General features: G+C 41.8%; 1 protein-coding gene across 5 annotated transcripts in view; it reads left to right on the top strand.

Annotated features, from left to right (window-relative positions):
* The window catches only part of igsf5b (immunoglobulin superfamily, member 5b), a 36,274-nt gene extending 21,457 nt beyond the window's left edge, over positions 1-14,817 (top strand). For 4 of the 5 annotated variants that reach the window (XM_080731572.1, XM_080731574.1, XM_080731573.1 and 1 more), the window contains exons 5-10: positions 361-526; positions 1,236-1,382; positions 6,668-6,692; positions 7,522-7,610; positions 9,603-9,667; positions 12,142-14,817. In XM_080731572.1, the coding sequence (XP_080587698.1) occupies positions 361-526; positions 1,236-1,382; positions 6,668-6,692; positions 7,522-7,610; positions 9,603-9,667; positions 12,142-12,252 (603 nt within the window). In that variant the 3' untranslated portion in view covers positions 12,253-14,817. The remainder of the gene's footprint in view (positions 1-360; positions 527-1,235; positions 1,383-6,667; positions 6,693-7,521; positions 7,611-9,602; positions 9,668-12,141) is intronic. The other variant, XM_080731576.1, reaches the window with a different exon arrangement.
* Positions 14,818-15,158: the final 341 nt, after the last annotated feature.

The raw sequence follows: 15,158 nt of genomic DNA, 5'->3' as shown, positions 1-15,158 counted from the left end.
TTTTTCAGGGCAATTTTAAAGGATGCTAGTGATCCACACTCCTTTATGGCCTTCGGTAAGGCATTCCACATTTTTGTGGTATAGCAGAAGAACGAGTTTGACCCTTTCTTTGAGTTGACTCTGGGTTGAACGTGATCTGTGGCACTGCCTCTGGTGTTGTAATTATGGACATCCTTAACGTTTATAAAGTGTTCATGCTAAACATGGATGTTTCATGTTGTCTCTCTGTTTTCAGCAGCACACACAATTCATAAACTATACAGTTGTTTGTCATACTCAACACGTGTCATGCTGTTATTATAATCATGGCTCTGGTTAATCACTCCCTGTCATAATAATAATGTGCACTGTGTTGTGGAGGTGGACCAGGGTGAATACAACGTCAGCAGTGAAGTGTCTACAGATGGCCTCTTCAGTGTGAACAGTAGCCTCAGCGTGCAGGCAGCAGAGAGCTCTCATGTGGAGTGTCTGGCCTCTGTGTCTGCTCTTCATCAACCTCTGACCAGTGGCGTTCGCCTCACCGTGGGTGAGAGTGCTCTTTAGAAAACACAGCAAGAGCTGCACCGGTCTAGACTCCTCCACACATGCACATGCACATGCATCTGACAGGAACAGTGGTGCTGCCAAACTACAGACCCAGTTTATTAGTTTCTTAATTAACACGACTTTCTTTCTTTCTTTCTTTCTTTCTTTCTTTCTTTCTTTCTTTTCACAATAGCTCAACCTACCATAGGAGGGACCTCTATAACCTGCAACTTAGGCTAGACAATTAATCAAATTTTAGTCGTGATCACGATTTTGGCTTCCTACAATTAAACGATCATGATCGTCTGATTGACATTTATTGATGTGTTAATTAGCACAATGTAAAAGTGAAAGCAGTGCTCTTTGATTTAACTTAGTGTTAAGTAACGTAGTAACTTATTCGTATTCACATTAGTAGGAATGTACAGTAGCAACATGAATGTGAAAGCAGAGTTGTGTCTATGTGACAATTTAATTAAATAAATCTTCTTTTCAGTGAATAATTTTTATATATAATCGTGGTCTCAATCCTGATCAGAAAAATCTTGATAATCATTTTGGCCGTAATCGTGCAGCCCTACGCACAACCTTTATAATTTGTCGTGCAACAGCGTAGCATAAAAAAAACTACAAGCTCATGCTTTCAGTGTACCAGCAGCAGTGTTTCAGCACTTCTTGGGTAAAAGAATGATGTGACCTTGCGTTTGCAGTGGCAGAGGTGCTGCAGGAGAAGGGAGATGACTGCACTGTCCTGTTGGCAGCCACAGCCACTCTGGCCGCTATTGTCCTGCTGCTGCTGCTGCTGCTGCTACTCTGCATCTGCATTGTCCTCCTCCAAAGACTGATTGGACAAGCTAGTAGGTAGATCCTTTGTTCAGCTTTTTTCAAGGTGAAAACCTTGTATGTCCAAAACCGTTAGTTTTGCATTTATCATTTAAAAATGATTCAAACTAGTGAAAACAGACGATCTACAAGCACACAACGCCTCGCGGTGCGAGGCGTTGTGTGCTTGTAGATCTGCTGTTTTCACTACTTTTGTGAGACGGCCTTGTATGATGAAGCAGGGCTTTACTTTGCGAAAGAACGTACAAATTTGAAAACTTGGAGATACGAGGTTTCCACCCGACAACAACGAAATGCAACTAAGAGATAGATATAAATCCACCTTCCCCCCAGCCACTTTGTTTGGCAGGAACGGTGATTAAAGCATAATAAAGAAGTCAGGCGTACAGTGACTTGGCATTGCCCCTCGATGACATTCAATGAGGACTCACAGTTCTTTTGTTGTTGAAACAAAGATAGAACATTTACTGTCAGCAGAAACCTTGAATTCAGTTTTCTCTCTCTCTCTCTCTCTCTCTCTCTCTCTCTCTCTCTCTCTCTCTCTCTCTCTCTCACACACTCTCTCTCACTCTATTTTCTTTGCGGTGGTAGCCGTTCCTATCTTGGGCATGTCATTAATTATAGGCGTAGATTATAAAAAACGAAATCTTAACATTTTCAAAAATAGTGACACTGTGATACAACAAAGTATAATATAAGGCTTAAGTGGCTCAAGGTCAACGTTGTACTTTATTGTTACGTCTTTTGTACAGGTACAGTACATAAGAGTAAAGGTGGTTGCACACTGCTGCGTTTTTCGGGCCGAATATCGGAGTGAATTTCGGGAAAAAATCAAGCTCACTTTATGTCAGTCACGTTTGCACACTGCCGCCCGTTTCGCGCACCACTCGGTCCCTTGCTCTCTCTATCTCTCTCTCTCTCCTTGCCCTGAAAAACGCATTTCGCAACGAAAAACGCAGCAGTGTGCAACCACCTTAAGACTTATTTTTGTTTGGCTTCCTTACAGACAATGCAGTCGGTATATATAAAATAAAGCAGAAATAGCACAAATAAAAGTAATAATGACTTAGGAGAGAAAGAGAGTGCAAAAGGCAAAAGAGCAAAGAAAATGTAAAAAGCATCCTTAGCTGTACATGTGCATAATGTTTGGTGTATTGTATACACCAATGGCATTATTTTCCCGTATTAGCTACTGTACTTTAACTTTTTGTAAATAACTTCACAGTGTGAAGTCTATGTGCAACAGGTCGGTATAATTAAAAACTTCACGGTATATATATTTATGTACAATAGATGCAGTTCAGCCTCACAGTATTATGTACTGTAGGTGAGATGGGAGATAGGTAGACTTGAGACTGACCAGCAGGTGAAAAAGCTTAAATCAGTATAACACTCCTCACACACACTGCTACTGAAATGCTCCTGTAAGGCATGTTGTCTTTGGTATATAGAGTGCGATGGCCGTTAGAGGTGAAGAGCATGCTCCAGGATACTTTAGAAAGATGTACATGTTGAGGTTTGGATGGAATCAATCTGTGGGGCCCTTCCTTCCATTTAGGCATAAATTCCTCTGAACAGCAGGTTATTGTGATGCCCGCAATGTGACATTTGACCTGTCAATTAATGGATGTTATGTAGGTTAGCTGGTATATGAACTATAGCATAGCTAAACAGCAGGAGAGTTTTAAATCTACAAAAGATAAAAACCCTGGAACTCTCTGGAGAGAGGGAGAGATGCAAAACACCAAGCCACACTGTCAGGCCATAGATTAATGTCTGTGGCCGCAAATCGTCATCATGTTACTGTCAAGGTCAATCTAGTGTAGCAGACAACCAAGTAAAACCCTGCCAACGTACTGCAGTTGTGTGTTCAGGATTTATCCCCTCTCACAGAGAGGCACTGTAAAGTGCTGTGAACTAATTGTCAGCTGTTGTCTTTGCGTTGCGTATAACACCTTGTAACACCTGGCGTCTCCTAGTCCAGGGGTTCCCAAACTTTTTTTGTCTCAGGACACCCCATAAATATTGCTTTAATCCGAGGCACCCCTAAAATTTTCACTCCCAGCACCTTATATTTATAGCATATCGTCGCTGTCGGGTGGAAACCGTGTATGTCCAAAACCGTTCGTTTTGTATTTATTATCTAAAAAATTTAGTGAAAACAGCAGATCTACAAGCACACAACGCCTCGCATCTAGTTTTGTGCGACAGTCTTGTATGATGAAGCAGGGCTTTGCTTTAACAAAAGACGTACACATTTGAAACTTGGAAATACGAGGTTTCTGCCCAACAGTGACGATATTTTAGTGATTATGTTGCGAGGAAAACGTTGAGATAATAGCCATTTTGGTTAGAACTCACAGAAAATAACTTTGTACTTCAAGTTTAAAATGACACTAAATATTAAATAGTGTCCAAATAAAGTCCATATATCATCAAATTATTTCGCGGCACCCCTGGACTGGCGTCACGGCAGCCCAGGGTGCCCTGTTACCCACTTTGAAAACCCCTGTCCTAGTCAAGAAAAAGGGATGAATGAGTGCTACCATGTTGTGAAGAGTGTGGATGTTGCAGAGACGTTCCTGCAGGGTCTTCCTAATTGTACGAGGAGGAGGAAGGGGGGCCTGTGTGGCTTTGATAATAAAACGTGGCCTTGAGTCATGCATCTAGAACCAGCCGTAATCCCTGGGACTGATTTGAGACCAGCGCAAATCTCAGCCTCAATTTGGAGCCCAGGGATTATCATACAGCCCTGTAGCAGGTGTGACCTCTCTGGTACTTCACACATTCATTATCCCGGCGTTCACTTAACTCTCAGAGTGTACAAAGGAACCTTGAGGACTAGGGCTGTCACAATTATTACATAATCGTCTAATCGCGATTATTTGACATAATCGCGATTATTTGACATAATCGCGATTATTTTTCATAATCGTCATAATGGTTTCCATGTTTGAAACATTTTCATATATACTTTTTTAAAGTTAAAAATAGTGGAAATAGCCGATCTACAAGCTCACAACGCGTCGCATCGCGACACGTTATTTCTATCAATTAGGACAGATTTTTTAAAAAAAAGGACAGATTTTAAAATCAACACGTTGTTATTTCTATCAATATTTTCTATCAATGTTATTTTTTAAGTATAAAGTTGTCAAATATGTCAGTAATTTCTTTGTATATTTAGGTTATGTGTCATATCTACCATGTGCAACTTCAAAGCCTTCAAGCCAAACAAAAATGTAATTGTCAACGACAAATACACAATTAAATCGTTAATCGCAATTATTTGAGCGACAATTAATCGTCATGTAAAATGACATATCGTGACAGCCCTATTGAGGACCCCTGGGGGTCCCCAGACCCCACTTTGAACTGCGACCGAAAGTTGCAGTTTACCGTGAGAAATGTCACAGCTTGTCCGTGTGTAGACGTGTGTGTACACATTTTTACAATCTATGGGTTGGTTCCCTTGACACATCACTGTGACATCACAGGTGATATCACAGGTGACATCACCTATGTAAAAGTCCATATTTGGGTATTCCCCTGAATCCCTTTAATGCCCATATATGAGGATCCCTGATGTCATCGATATATATTAATGCCCAGATGGCCAAGACATGGCCCATATCTGTGTGGCTGGTTCAGATAGGGATTTCCATGTATGGACATAAAATATATTGTATGTTGTGATGTCATGGGAACCACTCTAACAGAATCCCTTTTATGCCCATATATGGAGATCCCTGATGTCAATCAATATTAAGTCCATATCTAACAGGACTCCATAGAGGAATGCCCATATATGGAGGAAGACAGCCCATATCTGTGTGGCTGGTTCAGACAGAGATCTCCATGTATAAAAGGGATGTACTATATACTGTACATGGATCTCCTTATGGATAACTGGTCCGATATACATCACTGGCCAGATGGCCAAGAATGTCGCCCTGAGGCGTCTTACTAGTACTTAACCCATTTGTTTTCAAACATTGTTGTGCCCAAGGCACACCAATGGGCAACTGCAAGCAAGTAAAAATGTTTTTGGTGGTTAAAATATTTTTTTAGGTAGAGTTTGCTTTTTGAGAAATGCCAGGCAATTACTGATACAGTAATTTAAAAGAACTTCCAATTCAATGGCACACCTGGACCTGTCTCATGACACACCAGACTTGGCACACCACTGACTTACGCTGTCCAAGGCAACATTTGAGAATTTGTAAAGTTTGATATCTTTCTCATATAATTACATGACCAAAATAGGAACACTGTATGTACTGTAGGTAGAAAGTGGTTAATTGAACAGACTTGCTCTCACATGCATGGCAATCATAGGAGTGTGCCTTCTCTCTCTCTCTTTCTCTTTCTCTTTCTCTCTCTCTCTCTCTCTCTCTCTCTCTCTCTCTCTCTCTCTCTCTCTCTCTCTCTCTCTCTCTTTCTTTGTTGGCCTACTGGCATATGAAATATGATGCTGACTGGTTATGCTGTGGAATGACACACACACAAACAAACAAACCCATTCAGGTTACAGGAGTGAAAACAATAATCTCCGCTCTTGGCCATCGGCTTGGTAGAGATAATTATTGTGGAAATAATAATGAGGATAAAATGTGGTTATTTTTATTAACTTTGGACAACATGTCAGCAATGTTCTGAAACATATGAGAAAGTTATATTCGTCCCTGTAGAGATAACTGTTCATGTGCCTCCTGGGGCAAAGCATGCCATCTGCACCATTGTTATTGTTGTGATTTCACTGTTGACAGGAGGTCCTTGGGCCAAAGCAAAAAGCCTGATGAGGTGATAAAACTCATTAACAATCTGCACCGGCTTCTGCTGTTGAATTCTAAACTGACCCGGGGCAGTGGCATTAGTTTAGGACCCAAAACTAATAAAGGCTGGCGCCTTTACTACTTCTGTATTGCTGTAGCATATCGTCGTTGTCGGGTGAAAACCTTGTATGTCCAAAACCGTTCGTTTTGCATTTATCATTTAAAAATGATTCAAACTAGTGAAAACAGCCGATCTACAAGCACACAACGCCTCGCACCGCGATTGTTGTGTGCTTGTAGATCTGCTGTTTTCACTACTTTTGTGCGACGGCCTTGTATGATGAAGCAGGGCTTTACTTTGCGAAAGAACGTACAAATTTGAAACTTGGAGATACGAGGTTTCCACCCCACAACAACAATATTGATACTGTGGTCAGTGCAATGAGAATATTAAAATTGGTGATTGATCACTTCTAATGCTCATGCTCACATGCTCAAGGTTCATGACCTTTTTTATTTTTCAGAATCAAATCAAATCGAGGCAATAAGGTAAGACTCTAATGAACACGTTTTAGTTATATTTAGAAACAACACAGGCCATGGATATTTCTGCTTTCATAAAGCTGGCAAAAGACAATGTGTTATTCTGTTATGTTCAGTTGCAGGATGTCTTTTGTCCAGAATAGAGTGACACCATAAATGGTGCATTGATATAGCGCCTTTATCCAAGGTGCTTTACAGAGATTAACATTCACCCATTCACACACACATTCATACACCAATGGTGGTGTAAACAATGCAAGGCACCAACCTGCTCATTGGGAGAAACTAGGGGTTCAGAGTCTTGCTCAAGGTCTCTTCAACACTAACTGTCCATCATGCAACAGAGTATAAATTAGGCTTCAGTATTCCATTTGTTCTCAAATAATATTCAGCATCAATCCAAGTTAAATGCACATAAGTCCTTCATAGCTTTGATAGTTCCTTATTATAAAAGAAAATTAAAGAAAGGAATTTGAAATGACGCACATTAAATAGCCATCAGGATTTGTAACAACGTCATCAGATATTGAATTACTGTTAGTGCTTTTAAGAAGCTGATATGCTATACATTAGGAGTAAGCATTTTAATAAAGAAACATTTTTTTATTGTGTCTTTCAACTGAACAGTAATTGAACTTGCATGAATAATGGTGACATTCCTTCGTCTCCAAAGTGCATTATAATGAAAACAAAGCACAAACCCTGGTTTAATTCAGCCGTTGGGATTTGGAGTAGACTTCTCCTCACAAATAGTGTTGTGTCTGACAAGGTGGCTGTGCATGATCCAAGGTAAAGGTTATCCTTTCCATTGGATGATTCCTTTGGGCTTTCACAGGTTCAACCAATCAGTGAGTGGGAGACGCTCGGTTGCTGAGGAGACGGGTGGTAATGTCAACCTGGGATACTCTGCTGAGGCCCTCACAGGTATGAAAACAATGTACTCATTCCTCATTTTGAGACAAAGTTTGAAGCACCATAAGAAATCTACGTATATCTAACATATAATTTAGCGAATGTCTGAGTGTCTGAGTGTCTCAGCGTTTCTCCTCGGTGGCTGGAGCAATTGATCTGAAATCGCATCACCATCAGCATATGAACACACCTGACATAACTGTGAAGCCCGTTTGTCACTTTCACAAATCGTATGCTGTATAATAGCATTTTTATGGTGTATCTATATCTATTTAGCCTACAGTACCTTTTGTGACCACACATGTTAAGGGAGGGCCGCTGTTGTTCAGGCCATGCACAATCACACACAAAGGGGGAGTGTGTGTGTGTGCAGGCGGGCGGGCGGGGGGAGGGGGGGGGGGGGGGGGGGGGACAGTATCTCTGGAGCCATTAAAAGAAACGGGTTTCTTACATTGATGCTCCTACATCATGCAAGCACCAGTTAAAGTTACTTTCCATCCCTCATATACTGTGTGCACAGTGCACATCCCATAACCCACACACTGCACATCATTTGGGAGCTCATATCTTTGAACGGGTAAGGGCTAGTATATATAATAGAGAGCGGACCAGCCCCGCCCCCTGCTATCATTTCAATGCAAACGCTCAGTGGCGTTTTGAAGCATGCGGAAGAAGCTGCATTCCAGTGCATTGTGGGTGAATCCAGGTGCATTCTGGGGGAAATTGGTCTCTACCTAGAGACCAAAATGTTTGACGCCGAGACGTAATGACGTCACGAACGACGTCGACGTCCATTGAACCCTATTGTAGACCCCAGCGGCGAGCTCTTATTTAAACTACTCATGTACTGAGGAATTGATGATAAAAGTATATACAGTATTATCTGGTAATATCTTTGGGCAAAATGGATTAAAACATCTTCCATTTAAGGATATGTACCAAGTTATTAATCAAGATTTAAGATGCCTGAAATGACAAAATACACATTCACCACTTTCAACCTGGTGTCCCTATTTTGGGGATGTCCAAAATAACTAAAATAGCAGATCTAGGTCAGCTTTAAAAAAAATGATTATCAGGCTTAACTACATGTTATAGCCTACTGTACTTCCTTACCTGGCGTCCCCCATGGGTCTGCACCATGGCCCCTCCTTTTTCCCTCTACACCAAATCACTGCCATTCCACAAGTTCACAACACGTTGCATTGTGAACTTTTAGATCTGGTATATTCACAGAATGTCTGCCCCCAGAACAGGGACGTCAGGGTTTATGTGGTTTATGTAGTGATTACAATGCCTTAATAAATTATAATTGCCCTCCGTAACTAAATGTATAACACCTTAAATATTGTATTTATTTGAGAGACAGTTGCACATGTATTCCATTCTGTACATATAGCACTGGACCACACATGGACAAATGACATCAACTTGCGGCAGGCATTGCCCCCCTTGAGTAAAAGAGGAACTATTTCTAAAATAAATAAAATATCTAAGATGTTTTACATTTTTCATTTTAGTTATAAGGGCAATTATAATGTATTAAGGCATATATGGCTTATTAAATGCAAGATGAACCAAGTGTTCCTCCACTTTTTACTCAGACATGTAATCCCATATACCGTTTGGTCAAGGCAGGCCTGCTCTTTTATTCAGTTACTCATATATAGGGTCTAGGGACCCCCTAGCAGTCATTGAGGTGATTCCAGGGGTCCCCAGCACAATTAAATCAGCCTAACCACTTAAACCCTATTTTCTACTTAGGATATTCAAAAGTAGCCAATCTACAGTACAAGCTCACAATGCGTTGCATCACAATGTGATGTGATCTTGTAGAGCTTGTAGATGTTGTCTCACAAAACCTTGTGACCCTGGGGGCCCAGGGCCAAATACATAATATCAATTTAGGGGTCCTTAACACAAACAAAGTTTGAGAAGCACTGCTGCATGGAGGTAAGAGACGAGGTCACGTCGGGCTAAGTGTCTCTGTCCCTCACAATGCAGATGCTGGCTACAATGAGCTCATCAGGGTGACCTACAGCCAGACGGACTCAGTCAGCACCCGCAAGGTAAGAGGAGAGTGGATCGAGCATAAAGGCTCTGGCTGGAAGAAAGAGAAAGAGAACTGGGGTATGAGAGAGAGAATGCAACGCAGAAACGGGGCATTCAAAAGAAGCAGGGAAGGAGGGAGGGAGGAGAAGGAAGGGGAGACGTGGGGTGGAGAGTGAAAGGCAAAGAAAGAAAGAGAAAGAGAGGTGCGTGGGATAATCCGGAGCTGAATAATGCAGTCAGTCAATCATTCTGCAGCTGGAGACGCCGCCACCTCCTCCCATATTGATGAGAACAGGAGGGGAGCGCAGAGCTGGTCCTCTGTCGGGCTGCTTGACATCTCCATGTCAGACGGCCCTGTGTATCCATTACAGCATAATCCACGGGAGGATGGAGATTTTAGGCGTTTTAACATTGAGGCTTTTTACTTACATTGGTTAAATCCACATCCATATGGAGCACTGGGGTCAGACTTAGACAAAGCATTTACTTTTGTTGAAACATTTTCATGATGACAGATTATCAGTACAATTGGATGTGCGTGTGTGTGTGTGTGTGTGTGTGTGGGGGGGGATTATCATTGCTTAAGAGTAAATTACACATTAAATATACAAATAAGTGGAACTCTGTAGAATCTACAAATACTGTAAGTGGAACTCTGTAGACTCAATTGAGGTCCATATTGTTCAGAAATGCCATGCACAAAAGTACACAATTCTGCCTATAAAGTATATGCGTTCTGTGTTATGTTATTTCTGACATGTTTATTGATAATGATCATGCACAAAAGGAAAACATACAACTGCACACAACTGTCAAAAGCATCAACTTTAGCTTGACACTGTGATGTTGTGGATTGTGTGCGTGTGTGCGTGCGTGCACGTGCTTCTACTCAATCTACTGTATGCATGTGTGCGCGCATGTGAGCGTGTGTGTGTGCCATATGGGGGAATGTGACAGGGGCAGAAAAGCAATAAAAATACATTTAAATAAATATAAATATATTATATAATATATAAATAATAATATACTTATAGTCCGTATTTAGTGAAAAAGGTTCAGTTAAACCAAAGGGACTATGTGATCTCTCCACAGACAGTAAAAAAAAAAAACAGCTAAAACAACAATAACAATAGAACTGCTGCAACACCACTAAAGTATGGTTATAATTAGTTCCAGCTTCTGTTCAGCCAGATCATTATGGGGGACTTAGTGGTAACAATAGAGCTAATGGGTTTAAATCTTGCAGGAGTATAAAAAGAAGTTCTTTCCCATACAGCTTTTGAATGTACGTTGTACAGAGTCGGTGGAGCTTCCTCTGGTGCAATGACTGTGTACATCACTGACCTTAGAAAAATAATTGCGAAGCTATTTGGGTACCACATTGTTTATAGTCCAGTGAACCATACACATTTTAATATGTGATACTGTCTCCTCTACTCTGAGCCACTTGAGGCTAATAAAAAGAGCGGGGAGAAGATGCATTCTGGGGTGGATTTTAAAGGATCAACCTAACTCATTTATTTTGAGAGGTCTGCTCCTTCTTTTTCAAGATCTTAGGGATGCTAGGATAAAACAGTAGTTCACTATACGGTGCTCGTGAGCTGTGCATATGAGCTATGGCTCCTGGCTGGAATTCATTTGACGAGTGTAAACCTGTCAATGTTGATGAGCTAATTGTACCTCGAAGGAATGATTAAACCTGACCCGTAAATGATTCATCGATTGGCACATTGATTCCTGGCAAACATGTCGATGTCTAGTGCTGTGTCTTTGTGCCTAATGTTGAAAGCAGGAAGGATATGAAAAATACAATCTCTTAGACTGGTTTATACCCTCTCTTCCCAATTACCTCAGTGTCTCTGTGCTGAGGTCACAGGTTCAACTCTGTCTCCATGTCTTTAAAGTAATGGCATTGTTTTTTTGTTTCAATACACGTTTATATACGATGTCCACATGCATGTCTCAATACAACCAGCAGGCAGCATCTACGAGCTCACAACCCCTCACACCAGGATGCATAAATTTATTCTTAAATTTTTAAGGGGTTGTTGCTGGGGAGAACATTTCAATAGTTTCTGAAACCATGTTCCTCTGAGTCTGCTGATGGAAGAGTTAGGAAAGCAGGGCCATCTACAGTATATGGCTTTAAAAGGGCATTGTGAAACACTGCTACCGTTATAAATCAAACAGGAGCAGGTCCCTCTCAAAGGTGATGGGGAACTATTCAGTTAGACACACTAGGTTGGTCCCTGAGTCATATCTTCCAGGGGCACAGAATTGCAGGCAGCGCTCCTGAGTAGATAGAGGACTGTGATCGAAGTCACCATTCCATAATTCACCAGTGGAATCAATACATGGTGTCAATTGGACACAAATCACAGGTTGCTTTATTGGAAAATGTATAATAAATGGTCGATGCAGATATTTTGACCTCAAGACATATTTTAACACAGAGTTGTCTCACTAACCAGACTTTAATCTTATGTTTCAGGCCCCTGATGTTGTGTCTTCCAGTAACGTGTCCCTTCACTCTGAGAGTCAAGCCCAGGTGGACCTGGGAGAGGAGATCTCCAAGACCATCAGGAGAGTAACCACAGTCTGAATATGGAGTGTTTGTGATAAGACACCACTGGACTTTTCAGTTGCTGACACTATTTTGTAATGTATGACACTACTTTTTTAGTTTGTTGCATTATTGTCTCCACCAGCCGAAGGCTGAGGGGAGAGTATGTTTTCCCCTCCGTCCGTCCGTCCGTGCGTCCGTCCGTCCGTGTGTCCGTGTGTCCGTCCGTGTGTGTGTGTGTCCTCGCAGTTTGTGTGCAGCTAATCTCAGTCGCCGTTGGCCCGGTCGCTGCCAAAGTGAGCACACACATTCCCTGGATGCCAATCTAGAACCTCTGCCCTAAATTTTTCAAATGGGCTTTTTCTAGCGCCACCTAGTGGCCGATGTTCGCAAGACACATTTCTGTGCACTACTCTTACAGATTTTGTCCAAAAATCCTACAAATCGGTAGGCAGTATCTCGACAGTCATGTGATCGACACGGATCTGTCCGAATTTGCATATTCCATCCTGATTGGCTAAGATTGGCTTCCAAAGTTTGTAGGATTGAGCCGTTTTGAACAAAATGCCTCAAATCACAAACGCAAAGTGCAATTATCATGAAATCGCGCACACACGTTCCCACTAGGCCGAGGAAGAAATGCCACTTATTTTTTTTTAAATCAGCCTCATGGTGGCGCTATAACAGGCCGATTTGTTGTTTTACCTATAACTCCACCGATCAGTTTCAAACTTTGTAAGCGCACTCCCTAGAGGCTAAGGATAAACCTTTGCCCTGCATTTTTCACATCAGCCTTTTATAGCGCCACCTATGGGCCGACTTATGTAAAACACATTTTTGGATATTACTCCTTGAGATTTTATCCAAAAATCACGCAAATCGGTACACAGTATCTCTATAGTCATGTGATCAAGTACGATCCGTCTGATATTTCATATTCCATCCTGATTGGCTAATATTAGCTTCCAAAGTTTGCAGGATTGCTCCGTTTTTGAACAAAATGCCTCAAATCATCAACCATGCTTGCAATTACCGTGAAATTTGCCACACATATTCCCACTAGGTCAAGGAACAAATGCTACCTTTTTCACATTGGCTTGTTATAGCGCCACCAGCAGGTAGACTTTAGCAAAACATATTTTTGGAACAATGCTTCAAATCATGCATGCAGCGTCCGATTGCCATGAAAGATCTAAGGTGAAGAACACATGCCACCCTTTTTACATTGGCCTATAATACAGTAGCACCACCAGGACGCACGGCCTGGTGGAGACCTGTGCTCGGAAGAGCACTGCTTCTAGTTAACCCTGTTACATGACCTAAATCAAAACAGTTCAGGATGAATACACTAGGTCTCAATGAATTAACTACTTTGTTGTTTTGTTGTCTCCACCAGCCGAAGGCTTGGGGGAGAGTATGTTTTCCCCTTTGTCCGTCCGTGTGTCCGTGCGTCCGTCCGTCCGTCCGTGCGTCCGTCCGTGTGTCCTCGCAGTTTGTGTGCAGCTAATCTCAGTCGCCATTGGCCCGGTCGCTGCCAAAGTGAGCACACACATTCCCTGGATGCCAATCTAGAACCTCTGCCCTAAATCTTTCAAATGGGCCTTTTCTAGCGCCACCTAGTGGCCGATGTTCGCAAAACACATTTCTGTGCACTACTCTTACAGATTTTGTCCAAAAATCCTACAAATCGGTAGGCAGTATCTCGACAGTCATGTGATCGACACAGATCTGTCCGATTTTGCATATTCCATCCTGATTGGCTAAGATTGGCTTCCAAAGTTTGTAGGATTGAGCCGTTTTGAACAAAATGCCTCAAATCCCAAACGCAAAGTGCAATTATCATGAAATCGCGCACACACGTTCCCACTAGGCCGAGGAAGAAATGCCACTTTTTTTTTTTAAATCAGCCTCATGGTGGCACTATAACAGGCCGATTTGTGGTTTTACCTATAACTCCACCGATCAGTTTCAAACTTTGTAAGCGCACTCCCTAGAGTCTAAGGATAAACCTTTGCCCTGCATTTTTCACATCAGCCTTTTATAGCGCCACCTTTGGGCCGACTTATGTAAAACACATTTTTGGATATTACTCCTTGAGATTTTATCCAAAAATCACGCAAATCGGTACACAGTATCTCTATAGTCATGTGATCAAGTCCGATCCGTCTGATATTTCATATTCCATCCTGATTGGCTAATATTAGCTTCCAAACGCAGCTTGCGATTACCGTGAAATTTGCCACACTAGGTCAAGGAACAAATGCTACCTTTTTCACATTGGCCTGTTATAGCGCCACCAGCAGGTAGACTTTAGCAAAACACATTTTTGGAACACAATGCTTCAAATCATGCATGCAGCGTCCGATTTCCATGAAAGATCTATGGTGAAGAACATATGCCACCCTTTTTACATTGGCCTATTATACAGTAACACCACCAGGACACACGGCCTGGTGGAGACCTGTGCTCGGAAGAGCACTGCTTCTAGTTGTTGTTTTTGTCGGGCAGGGGGTTGGTGTGGATTTATGTATGCCTCTCTTGCACTGTTTGTATCATTTGTATAAAAGTCAAATTAATTTGGATTAAAACATTGTCTGGCCTTTATAGGATTAATAGGCTGCCCTCCCTCCCTCTCTCTCTCTCTCTCTCTCTCTCTCTCTCTCTCTCTCTCTCTCTCTCTCTCTCTCTCTCTCTCTGCATGTATGGGCTGTGTACATATGGCATATCATGGTGTGATCCAGCAAGGTCAATACTTAATGCAATCAATAAACTCTGGATTAAAAAGAGAGCATGATAATCCGTTAGAATATAAAGTAGAATTTCAGGGGAAAAAGGCTTTCCTACCTTTAAAAGTAGCCAACAGGATGGTCCAACAGTTGTTTTTTCAAACTTTTAACTCCTTTTGACATCCTGTCTCTCGCCAAGTATCACTGTACTTCTGCGTC

The sequence above is a fragment of the Nannobrachium achirus genome, assembly GCF_963921795.1.
Source record: "Nannobrachium achirus genome assembly, chromosome: 8".
Taxonomy (NCBI): Eukaryota; Metazoa; Chordata; class Actinopteri; order Myctophiformes; family Myctophidae; genus Nannobrachium; species Nannobrachium achirus.
Note: the sequence above shows the minus strand (reverse complement) of the source record. Positions and strands in the feature narration are given on the sequence as shown.